We start from the raw sequence: 21,729 nt of genomic DNA, 5'->3' as shown, positions 1-21,729 counted from the left end.
AATGGGGCAGAGTCCTGGGTTGCCCTCAATGTCGGACCCTTAGACAAGCGTAGCTTCGAGGCCGTTTGGGAAGACGGCCCATCAGATGAGGGGGAAATAGGTGCGGGTCAGGCTCTGTAGCACTGACTGCAGTGGATTTGGGCTCCGCAGCTCTGGACTCTGGCTCTGGCCCTGGCTCTGCAGGGCTCGGGTTCTGGCTCTGACTCTCTCGCCGTGGGTTCGGGCTCGGACTCTGGCTCTGGCTCTCTCGCCGTGGGTTTGGGCTCAGGCTCGGGCTCTGGCTCTCTCGCCTCGGGCTCAGGCTTGGGCTCTCTCACCGCGGGTTCGGGCTCTGGCTCTCTCGACACGGGTTCGGGCTCCGGCCCTGGATCCGCAGCCCTGGACTCTGGCTCCCTGGTCGGGGACTCTGGTCCGGGGGCGCTGCTACGGGACTCGGGCAGCAGGCTAGTCGGCCGAGGGCACAGGAGCTACGCTAGGCACCTCTGCCTAGCCTTGGGGAAGGGGAGAAGCCGGGTTCGGCACGTTTCCAGTAGCGTGCACATTATAATGTTCAGCCTATCAGACTACTGGGGAGCCCTGAGGCCCAGTGGGTTTCCTATGGTGAGCACTCTTAGTCTACTTTTAGTAAATATAGCAGATATCTGATGATCATTATGCAATCCAATATGTAATGCCCTGAACACAAAAAACTTACTATAAGTGAAATTTTACATTCAACATTAACAATTTTACAATAAATATAAACATATATAAAGTAATGATAAGTAAGCAAAATAATCACCTATACAAAAGTAACTAGCATTTGGTTTGATGCCCTTATGACACACATACTTCTGGAACTGCATAGACATCCCCTAGGGCCTCGAAGGACTCAAAGCAATGTCCACATGAAGCAGGGAACTTGTTCCTGATCCTGTAAAGGCAGCAGCTTGGGATGACAAGTCAGTTTCCCTGGCCAAGAGAACCATTCTGTCAGTAGACTCCATGGTATGGTGTAATTAGCAAATCGTTAGTGCTGATTGCGGCACTCACACTGTTGTTCTCTTTGCACTTTATTATTAGTGGAAGTACTGATAGAGCAGCTCTCCCACTTATGTTATCTGCACTCTTTATTTTTTAATGAGAGCGGATGGAGCAGCTCTGTCTACTTATGTTATCTTCACTCTTTATTTTTTAATGAGAGCGGATGGAGCAGCTCTGTCACTTATGTTATCTTCACTCTTTATTTTTTAATGAGAGCGGATGGAGCAGCTCTGTCACTTATGTTATCTTCGCTCTTTTTTTTTTTTTTTAATTTCACCCTTTTCTTTGGTCTCATTCTAGACACTTTGGGCTAGAAACTCATATCAAGCATCAAAAAGGGCCTCTTCATGGGGTAGTTGCTATTACTTTTCTTATTGTTAACTTTTATACTTTTTTTTCAATGGTTTCAATGGTAATGGTTTTATATGGGTTAAAAAAATTCAACTTCCATTGAACTTTCCTCTATGAGATAGGACTTATGGGCTTTCCACCAGGTGGCAAAAACCACCAACTTCAAATCTCTCAATCACTCCAATTATAAGAGGGGTCCAGAAGCTCTGGTCAACAACACAGATGATGGTTGTCTAACTCAACAATAATCCTTCATTTTATTGAATATCTTCAATATGTATCAGTCTCTTCGATGAAACCTCCTGGTGCTGTTTGTGAAGACAAATTTTTTTATAGGTATTATAATTTTTCTGTAGTCCTCCATTTTTTGAGGTGAAGTTTTCTCAGCTTCTCCTGTACTGTGCCTGCTTAAAGTGCTGTTTCACTGTCACTCCCCCTCCCACTCTGGGCTCAGGTCACCATAGCAACAGCTCACACAGCAGTAGCAGGGACCACAGCTGCCTGTGGTTGGTAATTAGACTGACTGGCTGCCTAAAGTACACATATGCTGCATACTTAATTACTGTATAATATGTGAAAAACAGTAAGTGAAAAATACTGGGTATTTGACCTACTACTTTGGCTCGAATTCTGAACTATGCATATGATGGACACTTTGCTATCCCATGTGGCCACAGGAGAGGAGTCGTCATATTCAAAAATGGCGGAAAGCACCAACATACCTCTATTTAACTAAACCTCAGGGAAAAACGTTGTTCAGTGATTAAATTGCACTTGTTCAATATGATCTAAGTAAACAGCTGACTTATTGAAAGTTTAAACTGTAAATCAATGAGATGATTTTGTGAATCAGCTGTAAAAAGATGTTTAATCATTATTAGATCAAGATCAAGCTAATGAACAGATCGAGCTAACATCAATGCTGGACATCAGCTTGTTAACACTGCTTTTTTAACGGAGACGTTCATTGTTAGGCAGTTTAATGAGATTAGAAAATTTAACAGAATTGAAAAATTGCTGTGCATTAGAATGGGCTCTTTAAATTAAATACTTCCGCTGTTGTGGTGACACATGACACATGATAACATCAACACGTGGATGCAGTACCTCTGAATTCCATTCATACTACCCTTATTCATACATTTCGAATGGTCGGGAAGTACATTCTTATTCTTGGCAACAGTAGCCGGCCAGTAAGAATGAAGTGCAATAACAGTCACTCAAAAGTAACTGACCAATGAGGACACGGTCCTGTGACAGTCACTCTTAAACAGCAGGCCAATGAGGACACGGTCCTGCAACGCCACGAGACTTTTGTGCCAGAACTGAAACTGAAAAAATGAGAACTGAAAAAAACAAAATTGAAAAATGGAAAATTGAAACTGAAAAATAAGACTTGAAAGTGAAAAATGAATTTACTTTGAATGTCCTCATTTATGTTCAGTTCTTATAGACTCGTCTCATTCCATACTTCGCAGACACAATTTCCCTTCCAGTCTCTTTAGCAATGCTCATCAGGTTTTGTTTTTTTTTTTTTTATTCATATTCCTTCAGTTCTTCCTTATTTCAGGTTTTACTTGCTTCTTGTCTTCTTTAAACATCTACTTGATTGATTGGCACAAATTTTGTACATAACCATGACTTTGGTTGACCCCCTGACTTGTTTTAGTAGACTTATATTTCAGATTTTAGGTGGAATTTCTCAACAGCTATTACAAGGATTTCAATAAAACTTTATCCACTGTATAATGTTCCCATTAATTTGGTTTGAATAACTTTGTAAGTTCATGCAAAAACTGTTCAAGGCCTATCTATTTACTTTACCTATAAGAAGCATTACTTATTTTTAGCAGTGTTACATTTTATTCAAGAAAATTTATAAATGTAAAAAGAAAAGAGTAAAAAATGTTTTTCCTAAGCTGCTGATTTGCATGAGTACTGACACACATCTATTTTAAATTCAAATAGAACATGAGTGCTTGAATATTTAAGACAGTTCATCAGTTTATTAGTGGTTTTCTTAAATACAGCATAATGCCTTCTTTCACAGGTGGTTTGATAAATCCTTCTCCATTGTGATCTACAAGAATGGTAAGAATGGACTGAATGCAGAGCATTCGTGGGCTGATGCACCAACTGTGGCTCACCTTTGGGAGGTATGTGCAGCTGTGTGTGTGTGTGTGTGTGTGTGTGTGTTTGTATGTGTTCATAACAACATTGTTACTGAACGCTCAAGTACTGCCACCCCAACAGACCCTCCCTGACAGACCGTTCTTAGATAGAAAGCGAAATTCAGCTAGTCTTGTAGTTAAGCATGTCAGTAGTAAGAGTAGTCAGTAGTCACTTGTCATCTGCCATTGGCTAAGGTGTTGTATAGCCTGATAACAGTGGGGATGAAGGATCTCCTGTATCGTTCAGTCCTGCAGCTGCTTCTAAGGTCCATCACGATGTTGTGAAGGGGATGGTCAGTGTATTCCAGGGCTCTACCTGTTTCTGTGTGCATCTCTCCACCACAGCCTCCCGTGAGTCCAACCTCATTCCATTCAGTGAACAAGCTTTTTCCACCAGTTTGTCCAGCTGCCTTACGTGTAGAGATGCACCGATTGACCGGCCAGTGATCGGTATAACTCTGTTAGTTACGGGAATTCATTTTTGTCATGGGATGGATTTTTGATTTCCGGTTTGGACATTTTGGCATTTTGTCGGTTCTATGTTTTGTCGGTTCTATGTTTGATTATGGGAATGAGTTTCACCTGTGTTTCATTAGTCTTTGCTCTGAATGTATTTATACCGCCACTGTTCCTTTGTTTGCTTTTGGAGCATTAACTTGGGTTACATGACTACGTATGTTACGGAAGGAGAGAGCATTTTTTGTTCCAACGCCAAGTGGCGTTTTCGAGTTTAGTGTGTACGGTAGGTCACACTTACTAAAAAAAATGGAAATTGGAAGCAAGAAAATTCAATCTCTAATTACATCCTTCTGCTTTATGATGCCTCCCCAGCAGACTGTAACATAAAACAGCACACTGGCTACCATAGTTTGATTTAAAAAAAAAAAAAAAAAAAAAAAAGTGCAGTGCAGGAGGAAATGGCGACTCTACCCTTTTTTATGTGGATTTTTTGTGTTCAGTGACCAGTCCAACTTATTGTTCAGGTGTACATCTAGATATTTGTAGGCAGGCACCACTTCAATGTCCATACCACAGATGTTGACTGGGTAAGGAGGGGACTTAGACTTTCAAAAATCCACTAACAACTCTGCAACTGAACTAATTCTAAAATCTAAGCTGCTTAGCATGCTAAATATAACTTGTAGAAGTGAGAAATAAATGTCATAACTTTCTGTCTTTATGGGAAAACAGTCATCACATCACTTTCTGTAGGAATTTTCAATGTTGGAGTCATTCATGCCTTACAGTTCAGAAGTTAAGACAAATTTATCATAGTCGGTGAAGGTCACTGTCATGTCTTCTTTCATTCGCTCTGAAGGAGTTTCAAGGTCCTGATCATCCTGTGAAATGGACTGATACATTTGTTTGTTATTGCTGTATCAATAAGGCGTTGACAAAGGCCTCTAATACATGAATGCAACAGCAACCACAGGTAACTAAAATATCAGTGATCACAGCCATTGAGATGAGTATGGACTGGATCAGACCGCTCCATTTACCAAACATTCCTTCCAGCCAGGAAGTGAAGTTGTTGTCAATACCAGCATTCTCAGCGAGCTCCTCAGATAAGGCTTGGAGTCCTTGTAAAGCTCGAGTGGCAGATCCATCTGGGGAAGTGTTGTTAGGAATAAAGGTACAACAGGCAGATCCAAACATTTTACAAACACCTCCCTCCTTAGCCAGTAACAGGTCCAATGCCATCCGGTTCCGCCAGATCATAAGACTAGTTTTACCTAACTGCTCTGCTAAACCTCTGACAGCATCTCTAGTGTAGTTAATGAATCTCTGCTGGTTATAATACAAATAATTTATCCAATCAACATTTTATAAATGGTTGCCCACCAAAACAGAAAAGATTCAAACCCTGCTGCAACTTGGTTTCTAGCTTTGTACTCGTCAGGGACTCCTCTGGGCTCTGATGGCATCAATGTACACTCTGTTATCAAAACTGCTGCAGTGTCTCTTTTCACACGGTGTGAGCTGTCTAGGGAAGAACCAGACAGTGGCAACACATAAAATGGCATCATCAATTGTTTAAAAGCACAGGTTCCCTGCCAATCAGGTGGGAGCACTGATCTCAATTGGTTTCCCCCACAATACCACCACAGGTCAGCACGTGCAGTAACATGGTCCATGAACCAGGAAGGGTTATAGCCTGCCCCTGGAGTGGTCACATTGGTGGTAGAGCTGCACCAGTGGAGATCACTGACCTTTCTCCCTGAAGTGGAATTTCTCAAAAACAGGTATTAAGGTGTAAAGAAAGGTGGAGTAAGAGCAGGAATAGGTGGCATCAAATAATGTAAGGACTTTGTTTACTGGCTGGAGGGCAGGTGGAAGTAAACAGCTGCAGTGTGCAGTTCAAGCCTGTTGGATCATTGTGTGAATCAAGTCTTATCAGTGTAACCTATTTCTACATATTTTAGTGACATAAATATACTTGTCTGCTCATGTCACCTGTTCCTGTCACACATTACCACAGTTAACTACTTTACAAAAATCAAACTGGGCAGTTTGAGTCTCATTGGCCCAAAAGATAAAAGTGGGCACATCATTAGGTCTCTTTGTCCTAGGTTTGGTTTTGGTGTTGTTCATGGCATTACCTGGCTGTAGCAATTCCTTCTCAAGGGAGGAAAAGATACCAGATGTACTTCTGAGCAGTCTTCTCCCCAGGTCACTCTACTCCTCACTCACCTAATTCCCCTGGGTGTGGTTGGATTCTTCACTGGTTTGAGACGAGTGGTCCCTATTGGTTCCACCCCCCTTTGTAGCCAGACTTCACCACAGGTTAGTTGGAGTTTAGAGTGAGTCCCTGCTGGTTTGACAGAATTACTCAGACAGTACTTTTACCTCTTTACAGTGTGTTAAATGAATCCAGGAAGGTCTTTCAACAATTCTCACAACCATGAGTATAGACTGCAGTACTTGGTAAGGTCCTTCCCAGCACAGAGAATACCAATACTTCCTCTTGATCATTTTTACAAAGACCCAGTCTCCTGGATTCACTCTAGAGTCTGGTTCAGGCTCAGGACCCTCCTGTTGTGCATTAATACAACATTGACAACAGTTTTATTATTCAACATTTTTGCCATGTAATCAGCAATGGTCTCAGTCATGTGAGCATCATCCTTAATGAATGGTTTTAACTGAGGTAGATGGTAACACTGCAGTAAGATGTTTAGTTAACCTGGTTTTCAAAATATTTACCATTATCACAATAGATTTTCTCTGGAATTCCAAATCTGGGAATAATAGTAGTTGTCAGCACTTTGGCTACTGTTAGTGCATCAGGATGCTTTGCTGGAAACACTTCAGTCCATTTGGTTAATGCATCAATGATCACTAAACAGTATTTCTTTCCCTCACAGTTATTTAGTTCAATAAAATCCATGCAAATGTGTTGAAAGAATATTCAGGTAGTGGAAACTTTCCACTATTTCTTGTCACAATCTGTCCCTGTGGATTATTTTTCCACATATTTCACATTGTTAATAATTTTTTTTAGAGTAGTTTGTAAAACCATATGTTGTAAACACTATGTTTACTAATCTACCATCCCTCCTGCTGACATATGCACATTAGCATGCGTCAGTACAGCTGCATATCTAAATAAACTTCTAGGGAACACTACTTAGTTATCCTTACATTTCCAAATATTGTTGTCCTATATTTTACACTCATTTCTTATCCATAAGTCTTTTTCATTTTGAGGTTCACTATTCTGTATGTCTTTAAGTATCTGCTCATCAGGAGGTTCAACTGTAACTGTAGCTTGTAAAGGCAGTGGTTTCTGTGCTACTGATTTAGCAACTTCGTCAGCTTTACAATTACCAAAAGAAATCATGTCTGTTCCTCACATTTGTGTCACACTTACAATTAGCAACCTCTTTAGCCAGCTGCACAGCATCTAACAGCTGTAAAATAAGATCTTTGTGTGTGATGGTCTTACCAGATGATGTGATCATTCCTCTGTTCTTCCACAGCTGAGCAAACACATGTACAGTTGAAAATCCATAATTGCTGTCAGTGTAGATATTAACTACTTTTACTTCTCATAATTTACAAGCTTCTGTTATGGTAATAAGTCTCACTGCCTGCAATGATAAATGAGATGGTAGTGATTCAGCTTTAAAACATCTTTAAGGGTTATAGCAGTATATCCTGTAGAATTAGATCAGTCTGATTTCTCTTGTTTTTTTTTTTTGTTTTTTTTTACAAGATCCATCTACAAACATTGTCATTTCAGCATCTTTATAAGGTGTGTCAATTTGGTTAACCCTGGGCAACACTCTATTCTCAGTTTCAGCAATACAATCGTGGCTCACCATCCTCAGCTATAGGCATTAATGTAGCAGGATTAAAGGTTGTACATCGTTCAATAGTGAGATGTGGCTGTGAAAGCAGTGTAGTCATGCAGGACAGATGTTTAGCTGGTGACGTGTATGCTAATCTTGTTTTGCAACAACAGGACAGAGACTGCGTGTGGAACCTTTAGTGTCAGAGGATGGACCAACATAATGCTTGCTGAAGCCTGGACTGTCATGGAGGCCGCAATAAGCCTGTTTTTGTCCCCATAAGGCTGAGTCAGCACTGAAGTCATGTGACCATTTTTACAATCTACAGTTTGCATAAAAACATTTTTCATGGTTAGGGAGTCCTAAAATAGCGGTGCTGGTCAGGGTCTTTTTAAGATTTTTAAGAGAGAAGGTTTTTTTCTGCAATTTCAATCATTTTATTTTATCGTGAGCTGCCATAGGTGTGTCATAAATCAATTTCAACAATGGACTAGACAGCTCTGAATAGTTTGGTATCCATGCTCTGCAGAGGTTTGTCATACTTAAGAAAGACATCATCTGTCTTTTAGTTTGTGGTTTTGGTGCTAGCTAAGAATTGATTTACAAGCTTTTGTACCACAAAGGAATCTTATCTTCAGGCCTTGTACCAGCAATGTTACTTTAGCTTTTTTTCCTTAAAACATAATTTAAGTTACTTCTTCATGGCTCAGATGTTATCTTCAGTCAGATGTGAGTCTTGTAACTTTTTCCTGCTGTTCAGTTTGTGTATTTTGCATCTGACCTTTCTTTTGCTGTCTAGTCATGCAGAGTAGCCTGCTCCTCCCTCCTGCTGCGGCGTGTCTTTCTCTGTGGGCAGCTCTTAGCCCAGTGGCTAAGTGTCTTTTTACAGACATAGCAGTAGTCATGTTCAACTATCTGCTGTCTGCCAGGGCTCCGGCCGTGACCTCGTCACAGCCCCCTGCCCCGGCCATCAATCCATGGTTTGTCCCTCTGGAAATAACACTCAGAAACCATTTCATTATCATAGTATTTCTTTTGTGCTTTTGCACAGTAGCTTCATGCACAGCTGCATGCAATTTTCAGTCTCTGTTAGGACACAAGTTTGCCAGTCAAATTGATGCTTCCAAATAAATCCTGAAATTTCAGGTTTGAAGCCATTAAAGAAGGCATTCTTTAACTGCTGTGCATAAGGCCCATCCCCATTCTGTGCAGTACCTGAAGTACCTTTACCTGAAGTACCTTCTGATAATGTTCAAAGTTGTCCTTAGTTTTCAACGATAAGGGCAAACAGGCTGGCAGTGATCGGCAATAAAGTTGCAACACCTCAAGCAGAAGTACAAAAATCCAGAAACTAAATTTATGTATTTATTTATTTTGAAGGGTCTTGGTATAAAAGAGAAACAGGTTCGTGGCTGGTGTAATTTTTAGTGTCTGTTGTGTAATAGTGTGTTTTTGGATGTAAATATAAGCATATCTCTCCTCTCCACCAGTACACCTTGGCAACAGATGCCTTCCAGCTGGGCTACACTGAAGATGGCCACTGTAAAGGTCAGGTGGATCGCTCACTACCCCACCCCCAGAGGCTTGTCTGGGACATCCCTTCAGAGGTACATACACTCCGCAAAATATGCGTGTGCGTGTGTGTGTGTGTGCGCGCGCATGTGCGTGTGTGTGTGTGTGTGTGTGTGTCTGCTGAAGCATTCTGTGCTTAATCACATTTTGACCCTCTTCACTTGACACTGAGGTCCACAAATGTCGTTCCTATTATACAGTCATAAACCTGCCTAGGGCACTTTGAATTGCGTAGTGTATGAAAGGTGCTATACAAATAAATTTGCCTTTGCCTTTGCCTTTAGGGCTGCAACAAATAAATATTTTAATAATTGATTATGTTTTCAATTAATTCGATTTGAGAAATGATTAAAATTAAACATGAAACTATATTTAAGTGTGATAACATTTAAACAGACCCTAAATTTTATTAGATTAAAAAGGCACTTACTTTACTAGAATTTCACACTTTAACCCTAATGAAGCAACATGTTTTCAGACATGTGCTTGACCATTGGTAGACATTATCCTGGTGAGCTGCATGTAAAAATGTAGTGGACCGAGGAACATGGATATAGGCTTATGTAGTAGTTAGTTGGTTAGCATTAGATCGTGCTGAATTTTTGGGCTTTTTCAGCACTATTTCCTATTTTGTCAACAGTACTCATTAAAGTTAGATTTTTTTGCTTTGGGATTAGAAGATAAAACACATTCTGCTCCACTGAACAATGATATGCAACCTCATCCTACATACAAAGCAATGATCAGTTTCCTCTTTTCATTTTCTATCTCATGTGAATTACCAGATGCCAACCCAGAAATATGAAATTGTTAACAATCAAATCACTTTTTCAGTCAGTTGGTTTTACTTTCTATTCTATTTTCAGTATACTTTTGGATAGTAGAAGTGCTGATTGTTCTTCACACTTCACCTGATTTAGCAGTGGTTGTGGAACTTGCTTTTCTAGCTCTGCTAACTTGGAGTTCTGTTCTTATTCTCAGTGTTAATAAGCTATCACGGTGTGGGTTTTGTTGTTCCTGTATGGACTTTTATTTTGGTACTTCAGTTCCTGTTTGTGTCCTATGTTGATCATAGGTAGCTTTTTGTTCGATTATTCACCTGTGTTCTGTTAGCCTTTGTTTGCAGTGTATGTTTACTCCCTCATTTCCTTTGTTCTTTGTTGGAGCATTGATGTGCGCTTACGCTAGCACCATGTTGTGAGGGATAGCCTTTGGTCTCGGTGAGTGGTGAGGTTTGTGTATTAGTTTGTACGCCAGGTGGCAATTAGTTTTGGATCAGCGAGTGCTGAAGAGTTTTTTTGTTTTTTTTTTTTAAAGGCTGAGCCAGAGCAGGGTGGTCAGTATGATTAGGTGATTCAATATCACCTAATTATGTTTTTGAACGTTCAGTGCCAGCTTTATAAAGTTACTTCTACAGCATGCACACACCACTGCTACACAGTTAACATAGGGATTTAAGTTATTCAGCTAAAACCTGTGAACTCTGTGCCATTAAAACTGGAACAAAACACCACCAAGACTTTTTCAATTCTGACAAACCAATAGGTTTATTAACATATATGTTTATTTGATTTCTGAGTTTGTAATATGTAATACATTTCTGATTTTTTTACCATTAATTTACAATAAATCCCTAATGGCTTATGTCATTAATAATTCATTAATTGAAACATTTCACTTTTATTGGATTTCCAGAATGAAATTCAGCTTAACATTATATACATCCATTTTTTTATTGTTAGCAATTAGACTGTTAGCTTACAGATAACAAAAGACATGGTTAGCTTGCTAGTTAACCTTAGCTAACATAGTCAACATGAGCTTAAAAGTTGATTTCACTTTAAATCAGTGTGTAAATCAGGTTCGTTAGTATACTACCTGGCATGTGTTGGAACTGGAATTTTCTCCCTCAGTTCCGCGTGTTCGTTTGATCGATAAAGGGGAGGCGATAAATATGGTCTCAAATAGTCCGTTTATTAAAACACACTGAATAAAGCAGTTGCAGAGCTCTGGGTCAGACTGTCCCTAACACCAACAGTGTTCTCTGTCAGTTCACGAAGTCTGACTGACTGTCTTTCCCTGACCCAGTGATAATATTACAGAATAAAATGTGCAATCTTTAGGAAGTTGGCGTGTTCTGCTCCCATAGGTTGAGAACGGTGGGATGACCTGATGTATCACTGTTGCTCTGCCTCCAGGCAGAGGTCAACTTGTCCTGCAAGACAGAATACAACAACAAAAACAAAACAGGCACATCCTATCTGGTCTTATGTCTAGTTCACTTCTTGCACTGTGAGAAGCATTGCAATTACTGGTAAACATGTTCATGTCATGCTTGCTGCTGTTTTGCACAAACCAAATGCTTCATAACTATAACTGTAATAATGCCTTATACCTTCAGCTATAATGAAATAAAGGTAATATTTCCCACACGTTACACTCTAAATGGTGAAAAAACTTCTCTCTCGTCTCTCTTTTTGGTGGCCTATATATAGTACAAAAGACAAGATGATCACATACAAAATTTTGTTATGTGTTCTTCTGTGTGAAGATAATAAAGGAAAAGGATGAAGTATTTCAAAAAAATTTTCACCCATGCCTGAGAAGCCCCAGTGACCTACCTTTGTCAGCACAAGCCAGCTGTTTCCACCTCTGGGTCTGTGAGTGAATATGCATGTTATGTAAGCCTTCAGGTAGCTCCCTCGTTTTCAGCCAAGCTCTAGCACACCTAAATTAGTGGAATCACAGTCCAAACTGTATTTCTTCAGGTTAATAGAGTGGCAGAGAGCAGTTTTAAAACAATGAACTGTTCAACCCTGGACAGTCCATCTTTGCCCTCATTTCAGTCCTTGTTTTCCCAAATTGTGATGATGACATTGGCTGTCCATTGTTGAATGGTCAAAAATATTTTTTTCATTACAAGGCAAACAATGCTAATGGAGTGATGCAAGCTTAAAGCTATTTCCTGGCAATAGTGCAAAGCAGAAAGCATTTCATTTTTCCAATTTGAAAAAGAAACTCAGTCTGACAATTGAGATAATGAGAGCAGGTATTTCCATTGCAGTGAGAGTACTGGTTTCTCAAAACATTATTCAGTGACGCAACAAAGTAAACAAACACTGCATATTGTGCAACTGTAAGGTGCTTTCCTCTGCCAAAAGTCCCATGAGTTTCACTTCTGCTGCATGCAATCTGTTTAAACATCAAAAGACATTGGCTCTAATCAGAGGGAAGACCGGAAGTGTCCCTTTGAACTTTCTGGGTGGTTTGTTGATTTTATTCTTCAACACCGGAATGAAATCGCAGAAGAGGAAACCGGTCAGGGAAACCTTTTGAAACATTCTGTTAGCAAGACTAAATGACTAGTTGCATTTGTGTTCATATACTGTGTACTTTCTCCTTTGATTGTTTTGCACTACTTGTAACCACAAGGTTAAATACATACATATAATTTTCAGGCCTGCAACAAACAACTATTTTAATAATTAATTGGTCTATTATGTTTTCGATTAATCAGATTTTTACAAAAGAATATAGAGAAGTCTGTTTTCAACATCTTATTGTCAAAATATGAACCTTTTGTGTGATGACATTTGAACAGATCTTAAATTTTATTACATTAAAAAAGGCACTTGTTTATTAGAATTTCACACTTAAAAGTGGCTGGCACATTAACCCTAAAGAAGCAACATGAAGAATGTTGTCCAAGATAACATCAATATCGGACAACTCTTCACACTCCTCTCTATGATATGCTGCTCAACCAGAGACTCATTCCCCCACGATGCCACACAGAGCATTCCTACTGGTGGCCATCAAACGGTTCAAAATCAGTCTTGAGGCTATACATACATGCTATATAACCTCATTCTGCTCAATCAGCCTGCCCTGTTCATCTGTTCATAGTTTCAATCTGTCTAGTCTGTTCAATCTTAAAATATGTAAATGTGTGTAAAATACTATCTTTCAGAATTTTCTTGTATTATTTTCTGTATTTTAAAGATATCAGTTTATTTTATTTATTATTGTATTTTATAATGTATTTTCATTTTTTACTTTTTTTTCCTATAACATATGTTGTCGTATGGAGCATAGGAACGAAACAGTTTCAAGGTATTAAGCAAGGGATTAACAAAATATTCTGATTCAGATATGCACTTGAACATTGATAGACATTATGGTGAGGAGCTGCATGCATAAACAGAGATCTCGTCCTAGAGCCAGTGTGGACCAACATCAGATAAAACAGAAGTCTGTCTGCTCAGTGAGATGCCCAAGTTACTGTGTCATTTGGCGTGAGAGCCATAAACATTTTACTGGATGACTGATTATCTGAACACATAACAGAAAAAGTGGAAGAAGGCACCACCACTAGTGTAAAAATGGTTTAATGGACTTCCAGATACAGACCGACAAACTGGTGATGGCTAACCAACCAGACATAGTAGTGGTGGACAAACAGCAGAAGAAGGCCATAGTGGTAGATGTAGCAATCCCAAGTGATATCAACATCAGAAAGAAGGAACATGAGAAGCTTGAGAAATACCAAGGGCTGAAAGAAGAACTAGAAAAGATGTGGAAGGTTAAAGCAACAGTGGTCCCCGTGGTAATCGGCACCCTCGGGGCTGTGACCCCCAAACTGGGAGAGTGGCTCCAACAGATCCCAGGAACAACATCAGAGCTCTCAGTTCAGAAGAGCGCAGGAACAGCTGAGATACTACAAAGAACCCTCAAACTCCGAGGACCCGAGATTGAGGAAGACACATACACACCACCCATAGGGGTGAGAAGGGAATTTTTATTTTTTTTTAAACAGATATTTTTACCTGTTTTTTTTTCTCTCCTAGTAATTCTACTTCAGTATTAAAATGCTGAATGTACTCAACAAAAACATTTTCCATAAACATGTAAAACAGAAGTTACATAGATACTGAACAGTATGTATGTATGTAACTTCTGCGATTAAAAAACGGCGCTAAAAGTTGGCGAATGCTAGGAATTGTTTGCAGCCCCCGCCGGCTCTGCGGGCATGAGTCTGGCGCGACTGAGCTGCATGGGCTCCCCAGGTTCGGTTGGTGCTGAGATGGGAAGGGAGGCAAGGTGAGGAGCGGTGCTTGGCGTGGGTGAGGATTTTGTCTGGCTAATGCTGACTTTCTCTGCTCTCTCCCTCCATCACTCCCATAGTCTATTGTTGAGGCGAATAGTTAAAAAGACAAGAGAGTTCAATGTGGGCTCATCCTCCCAGCACACCAATTCATCCTTCAGATGATAATTAAGCCCCCTCACAAATACTTCTTTCAACACTTTATCCTCCCAGCCGGCGTCAGCAGCTAACGTCTTAAAGTCTGTGGAATATTCCATCACAATTCTGATCCCCTGCCAGAGAGCACGGAGGCGTTGAGCTGCTATGTGGTTAGGGTGATCAAACATTTGGGGAAAGAGCTAAAAAATTGTCCAAGATAAGGCTCGTTAGGCCCGAAAGTGGACTCGGTCTCTGCCCATGCTAACGGCTTTTCCTGGAACAATCCCACAATGAATAGGATGTGTGACTTATCTGTAGGAAATATTTGGAGGTGTTGCTCAAACATGTTGGTGCACTGGAGAATGAAACCTCGACAATTCCTGGCGTCTCCATAATAGGGTTCGGGGTCCAGGGTGTATGAGTCCTGTCGGGCCGGAGGAGCTGGCGAAGGGACTTGGCTGGGAGGCTGGGCTTGAAGCCCAGAACGTGGAACTGCGGGCGAGAGGAGATTTGAAAAAGCAAGCACCCGTTCCATGAGCTGGGAGACCTGAAGAAGGAGTTGGTTGTTTGTGTCGGTGAGGGACCTGAGCGCATGGTCATATTCCCCCAGTAGGGCCCCCTGTCGAGTAAGTGCTTCGTGGAGGTCTGGGACACTGAGGGCAGATTCAGGTTTGAGATCCATTGGGTCCGTCGTTGGCCAGTTGTGCATGTGCATGCAGGTTGTCTCATTTAAACTGGAAACTGACACTAGACCCTGTACAGCCCACCCGAAGGTGCTCTCCAGTGCTATTAGGCTCTCTGTCAGCCTCTCAACTTGGTCTGATGCAATTTGCCAGTAGTAATCTGAGCCAATCAGAAAGAAAGGTCAGGTTTGTCATTTCCAGTAAGACCTCTCTTCTTCATTTACTTCTGTATATTATCTCCAGGAACCTGCATTACAGCTGTGCAGATTTAAGGGGTCACAACTGCCACTATTTCAGTATGGTGTTGTTTATCCTACACATTTTCTATACAGATTTTCACAACATTGCACTTAACTGTTGTTGAAGCAGGAGAGCCAAAGGTATGGAGGTTACATGTTTCATGTCTTATGACTGGCAGTTTCAGTGCTTTAACCACATTCACAAGTACAAACCTCCCTTGCGTGCCTCTGTCCAACAGGCATCTGACTAATTTTCTTCCTGCATAATTAGTGAACCAGGCAATTCAACCACAGGGGGGCACAATCCAGTGCTTTCATGTGCTGGTCCCAAGTCCGGGTAAATGCAGAGGGTTGTGTCAGGAAGGGCAAACTAGATCGCTGATATGGTATATGGAGAGAAGAAAGGTGGATATCTTGTGTGTTCAGGAGACCAGGTGGAAAGGTAGCAAGGCCTATGGATTAGGAGCAGGGTTCAAGCTGTTTTATCATGGTGTGGATGGAAAGAGGAATGGAGTAGGAGTTATCAGTTTTTGAGTGTTTCAGTTTTAAAGTCTCTTTTTCTCTGTCAGGTTCAGGCTCAAGTACAGAGGTCCTTGGCTGTTGCCCAGGCACTTGCAGATGACGTGGACTGCCATGTGTTCCCCTTCAGAGACTTTGGAAAAGGACGCATCAAGAAGCTTCGCATCAGTCCAGATGCTTTCATACAGATCAGCTTACAGCTGGCATACTACAGGGTAACAGTTGGCAAACATTTCCATATTGCAGAATGGAGTAGGATAGGTGGAGATTGTACAGCGGCTCAAATGTATGTATTTATTAAAATCTATATTTTTACGGGACACCACTCAAACTATTTACTCAATTCAACAGGATGTATCTGAAACTGACAAGCAAGGTCTAACTTAAGGTTCAGCTGGGCACGGCAAAACGGAATCACAGTAAATCTGAAATGATTTGCTTAAATATTGTTTGGCACTGACATAGTAAAAAAGTGTTCCTTGTGGATCTGAATTATAGATTCTTGAGAATAGCAACGCAACAAGGAGGACTTCTTGTATGGCCAAATTTGCTTATAGTTAATGGTATGACTTTTTTAACTTAAGAGATTTCTTCCTTTGTCTTCCATCTCTTCCTTCCAGGATCGAGGTGGTTTCTGTCTGACCTATGAGGCATCAATGACCCGTCTGTTCAGGGAGGGCCGAACAGAGACTGTGCGATCTTGCTCCAACGAAAGCTGTGACTTTGTCAAAGCTCTTGAAGGTGGAGAGGTACTGATTTTTTTTTTTTTTTTTTTTTTTTTTTTAAATCTTACGTCCTTTCAGGTTTTAATAGTAAAAGGTCAAAATTTTAAACTCCTGCTGAATACAGTTTCTAATCAAAGGACAGTCCAAAATTGGTTCAGGTTTCTTAAAGAGAAACTGAATCCAAAAACTATAGAGCTAGAACAGTGACAGTGGAACTTTGGCAGTGAAAAGTAACACAAAAATAAAAACAAAATCGTAACAAAAAAAAAACATTGACATTGAAACATTTGTAATGAAAAAGAAAGCTTTGGCATTGAAAAAGTTAATACTGAAAAAACAATTTTCACAATTTTTGTTGATGTAAATTTTTTTTCAGTACCAATCCTCTGATTTTTCAGTCGATGTCAGTGTTTTGAGATGCCTAAGATTTTTTTTTCTGTTTCACTTCACTGTCACTGTTTTGGCTCCATAAAAATCCAGTAATCCCAAAAATGAAAACTATCATTATCAGACTGAGGAACTTGTGTTTATAGGCTAACTCTGGACAGAGCTTACATTCTACATGATGTTCTCTAAGAGATAATCTACTGCAGAGCCAAAACAGGAAGGCCATTACTGGCCGCCATTGTCCACCACTACACTGCATGCCTCAGGGCATCATCGAGGTGAAAATTCCTATGGCTCTGAAGACCCCTCTGTAGCATAGCTGCCCAGTAATTCTTTGTTGCTCCATATTATGTGTGACCAGGGGGTGTTACACTGACTAACTGCTTCCTCACATTAAATTGTCATTTTTCGAAATTATACGGTGGGTGGAGTTAGCTTCAGACCTTAGGGGGTATAGTTACTCTGTAATCATCAGTCTATGAAGTGCTGTATGTCAGGTAAGCTTAAAGTTTGCGATTTGGATTGACAGGCAGAGGAGCAATGTAGGCGACTCTTCCAACTCGCTTCAGAGAAGCACCAGAACCTGTATCGACTGGCTATGACTGGAGCTGGAATTGATAGACACCTGTTCTGCCTGTATGTGGTTTCCAAATACCTGGGGGTTGAGTCATCCTTCCTTAAACAGGTAATCTTTTGGAATTGAACTTGTCAGTGTTACTGTGTTATTTTAACCTTGTCTGACTGACATATTGTACACATGCCATATTGTACAGCATTTTGATGTTTGGCAGGTATAATTTTAAGTGTTCACCAGCTTTAGTTTATCAGTTTAGCAGATAGATAGATATATAGATAGATAGAGAGAGAGAAATTTGTGAGGTACAACACAAATTCTACGTCAAGAGGGAGCCAGGATCTGAAAGCTCAAGAGCTGCTGATCTAAGATTGAAGATCATGGCACGAATGGATAATGAGATCCTCCAGTGCTGGTTACCAAGACCAAATCAAGTACCTTCAAAAGTCTGCTAGAAAATGTGAATGCAGCACTACAAACAATGCAAATGGCTACCATCACTGAGGCCAACAAACCCATATACATTACAGAAACAATGATCTTTGAGATGCTTGGCCATGATATGAACAAGATGAACTACCATGAGAGCAGTATCCTCCATGGAGAACACTCAGCGCTGTGACCCCCAAACTGGGAGGGTGGCTCCATCAGATCCCAGGAACAACATCTGAGATTTCTGTCCAGAAGAGCACGGTCCTAGGAACAGCTCAGCACAACAGGGCCCTCAAGCTCCCAGGCCTCTGGTAGAGGACCTAAGGTTGAAAGAGAAAAAAGACCACCCCCATGGGCGAGTGGGGAATTTTATATATGTATATATAGAGAGAGATTAACCAATACGGTTCAAAACCACACATAAGCAAATTTGTTTACAAAATGGTTTTAAATTGATATAGATGGAAATAACCGATCTCTGGCAAATTTCATGTTATTGTACTTTTTCTGTGCTGCAGTCCGTATTGTCTCTGCTTGCGTGCGTGCGTGCGTGCGTGCGTGTGTGTGTGTGAGAGAGAGAGACGCAACCAAAAAGGGTGTCCAATCACAATCTTACTTGTAGCAACCCAGGTCCTGGGGAAAGGGGGGGAGAAAACTTTCTCACAAAACATGATACAACAGTGGATACAGCAGTATACAACACACTGGCTAACTTGAAGTCAAGTCTTGAAGGCAACACGGTGTTCAGGGCCATACGCAGGGATTAAGAAATACTGATGTCCAAAACAAAAATTTTTTTGTACTAGATGCGAATTTCAAGTTTTCAACTCTAGTTTTCATTTGGCACTGGAAGACAAATTATTGAAAGACAAGAGAGCTGTAAATTTTAAAGTTGATTATTGCTGTCGTTTCAAGTGATTTTGTTTCGATGGTTGAACTAAAAAGCTCTTGTGCTAATTCTTTTCAACTTACAAAAACTATACACCCCAATTAAGCTGTAGAGATCATAGACCATGTATAAAGATATGTATTGAATCCTGTAAGAGGGAGAGATACACACCCCTGATGCAGTGGATATAAAAAGTCTACACACCCTTAAAAAATTGAAATATAAAGACAGAAAAAATGACAATGTCAGACTCATTACATCGTTGTGATCTTCCAACAAGCAAAAAAAATTTTAAAAAATTAAAATAAAAAACTTATCCCTCATTGCTCAAACAAATAAAGGCACACACTAAGTACTGGAGTAAAAACAAAGATCTACCATACCTTTTAGAAGTTTAAAATAAAAAATAAAATTCCACACAGAAGTTCAATTTTTGAATGATTTATCTTTTTACCAGCAAAGCATTTTGACCACAAATGTGACAGCTGTTGTACAAATATAGAACACAGTATAGAAAACCTGTACAAATATTAATCACTGCAGTTTCTATTGGCTTCCAGCAAAAACTGAAACATCATGTCTAGAAAGAATGACATACCAAAACATTAAAAGACCAATTAATCTGTAAGTAGAAAGTGCAGTATTCAGAAATTGTGAGAGTGACTGCATGAAGCTGAACGCGATTGCTTAATAAATATGAAGGCATGAAAGAGACAAGACTTGAAAATATTTTAAATGGATGCAGTCAACACAATGAAAACCATGCTACAGAAAAATCCCACTACATCTGAATGCATCATCCAAAAAAAAAAAAAACAAAAACAAAAAACATGAAGGCATGAACTACTGACAGCAGACAAAACCAGGCTCTTCTGGTAAAATTCGGCAGATTATATGCGGCGTAGTGCTGAAAATTTGATTGGCACACCATTGAACCAATCTGTTAAATGAAATATTGGTCTTATGGCAAACATATTTGCAACAGTGCTCTGATTGTTGAAATAGAGTAAATAATTCTTTACTCTTAAAGATCTACTTTAAATGACGTAAAGATCGACCTGTTGATCGTGATCGACGGGTTGGCGACCACTGCCTTTGGCCAACCCAAGGCTCAAGGCACTCTAAGAGGATGGCAGGGTTATTGTATCAAAGTATACAGATATTGTGAATGAGTCACAATATTCTGTAACTGAGAGGGGGCAGTGGCTAAAACTGTACAAAAGAGAGAGAGGGCACATGTGAGAGAATGGGTTGCCATATAGAGCAGGGCTGAATTTGGGATTTGATGCCTTCTACCTTCTTAACAATGGGAGAGAAACTGTTCTGCCAGCTCCGCATGGGCTGGAGGGGAGAAGATGGATGCAACATGAAACTGGAATTGAGACATGATAACTGTGACCGGCAGTGGGCAATCTCGGTAGTAGCATGATGCATACTCATAGCAGAGGAAGAAGTAGGGTGATAAATCATGGAGGGGGTGTGTGATGTAAATAGTCAATAATGTGTGCTTGTTTGTACTGCATGCTGAATGTTAACTGACAGCATGCGACTCCCTAACCTGTTTAGATGAAGGCGATCTTCACAGAAAAAAGAGGAGCGGTTTCAAAATAAGTTAGAACTGTCAATGAAGCTAACATTATGGAAGCTGCAGGTTGAGTGGAACCAGGTGTTAAGTATTCTGCTTAACCGAAGCCGTGCCACTGCAAGCTAAGCCATCGCAGAGTACAGTTGTACAGTCCGGGGCACTCCTTCGCAGCACAGGGAATTTAGCCAATGACTCCAAATCTGGAGGGGCCTGGGCCACTCAGACATCAGCAGGAGGGGCTGGGGCGTCAACAGCCAAGGTCATGAAGCGATTTGAAAAGCTCACCGGGGGGGCACTCGTGATGTATCGTGACGTGAAACCCTCATTGGTCCGCGGGCTACTACATCTTCCTCCAACAACCCCTGCTTAGGAGTTGAGCAAGAAGAGGGCCACGGACAGATGGAAGGGTCCCTTGGAGTGGTGGGGTGCAGTGCTAACCGAGGCTAATAGCTTTGATTGTCCACAGGCCACATCCAGTAGTTTGTGGAGCATTGCATGTTCCTTCTCCATCTCTGCTTTGAGTCACTGATTACGCTCTTCAATTCAATTCAATTCAATTCAATTTTATTTGTATGGCGCCAAATCACAATACAAATCATCTCAAGGCACTTTACAAAACTAAAACTAAAAACCCAACAATTCTCTATGAGCAAGCACTTGGCAACAGTGGAGAGGAAAAACTCCCTTTAACAGAAGAAAAAACCTCCAGCAGAACCAGGCTCAGTTTGTACGGCCATCTGCCTCGACCGGTTGGGGTGAGTGGATAGAGCAGAGAGAAAACAACAGCAACAATAAAGCAGCATAACTAAGGGATGGTTCAGGGTTGCCTGAAGCCAGCCCTAACTATATGCTTTGTCAAAGAGGAAGGTTTTAAGTCTAGCCTTAAAAGTACAGAGAGTGTCTGCCTCCTGAACCCAGGCTGGGAGCTGGTTCCACAGGAGAGGAGCTTGATAACTAAAGGCTCTGCCTCCCAGTCTGCTTTTGGAAACTCTGGGAACCACAAGTAGACCTGCACTCTGAGAGCGAAGTGGTCTTTTGGGATAAT

At 40.7% G+C, this 21,729-nt stretch overlaps 1 protein-coding gene across 1 annotated transcript in view; it reads left to right on the top strand.

Annotated features, from left to right (window-relative positions):
- The window catches only part of cpt1a2b (carnitine palmitoyltransferase 1A2b), a 59,025-nt gene that overhangs the window by 30,598 nt on the left and 6,698 nt on the right, over window positions 1-21,729 (top strand). The window contains exons 12-16 of the mRNA XM_026325931.1: window positions 3,425-3,530; window positions 9,328-9,444; window positions 16,143-16,307; window positions 16,713-16,841; window positions 17,734-17,889. Of these exons, the coding sequence (XP_026181716.1) occupies window positions 3,425-3,530; window positions 9,328-9,444; window positions 16,143-16,307; window positions 16,713-16,841; window positions 17,734-17,889 (673 nt within the window). The remainder of the gene's footprint in view (window positions 1-3,424; window positions 3,531-9,327; window positions 9,445-16,142; window positions 16,308-16,712; window positions 16,842-17,733; window positions 17,890-21,729) is intronic.

This window comes from Mastacembelus armatus, chromosome 8, assembly GCF_900324485.2.
Source record: "Mastacembelus armatus chromosome 8, fMasArm1.2, whole genome shotgun sequence".
Lineage (NCBI taxonomy): Eukaryota > Metazoa > Chordata > Actinopteri > Synbranchiformes > Mastacembelidae > Mastacembelus > Mastacembelus armatus.
Note: the sequence above shows the minus strand (reverse complement) of the source record. Positions and strands in the feature narration are given on the sequence as shown.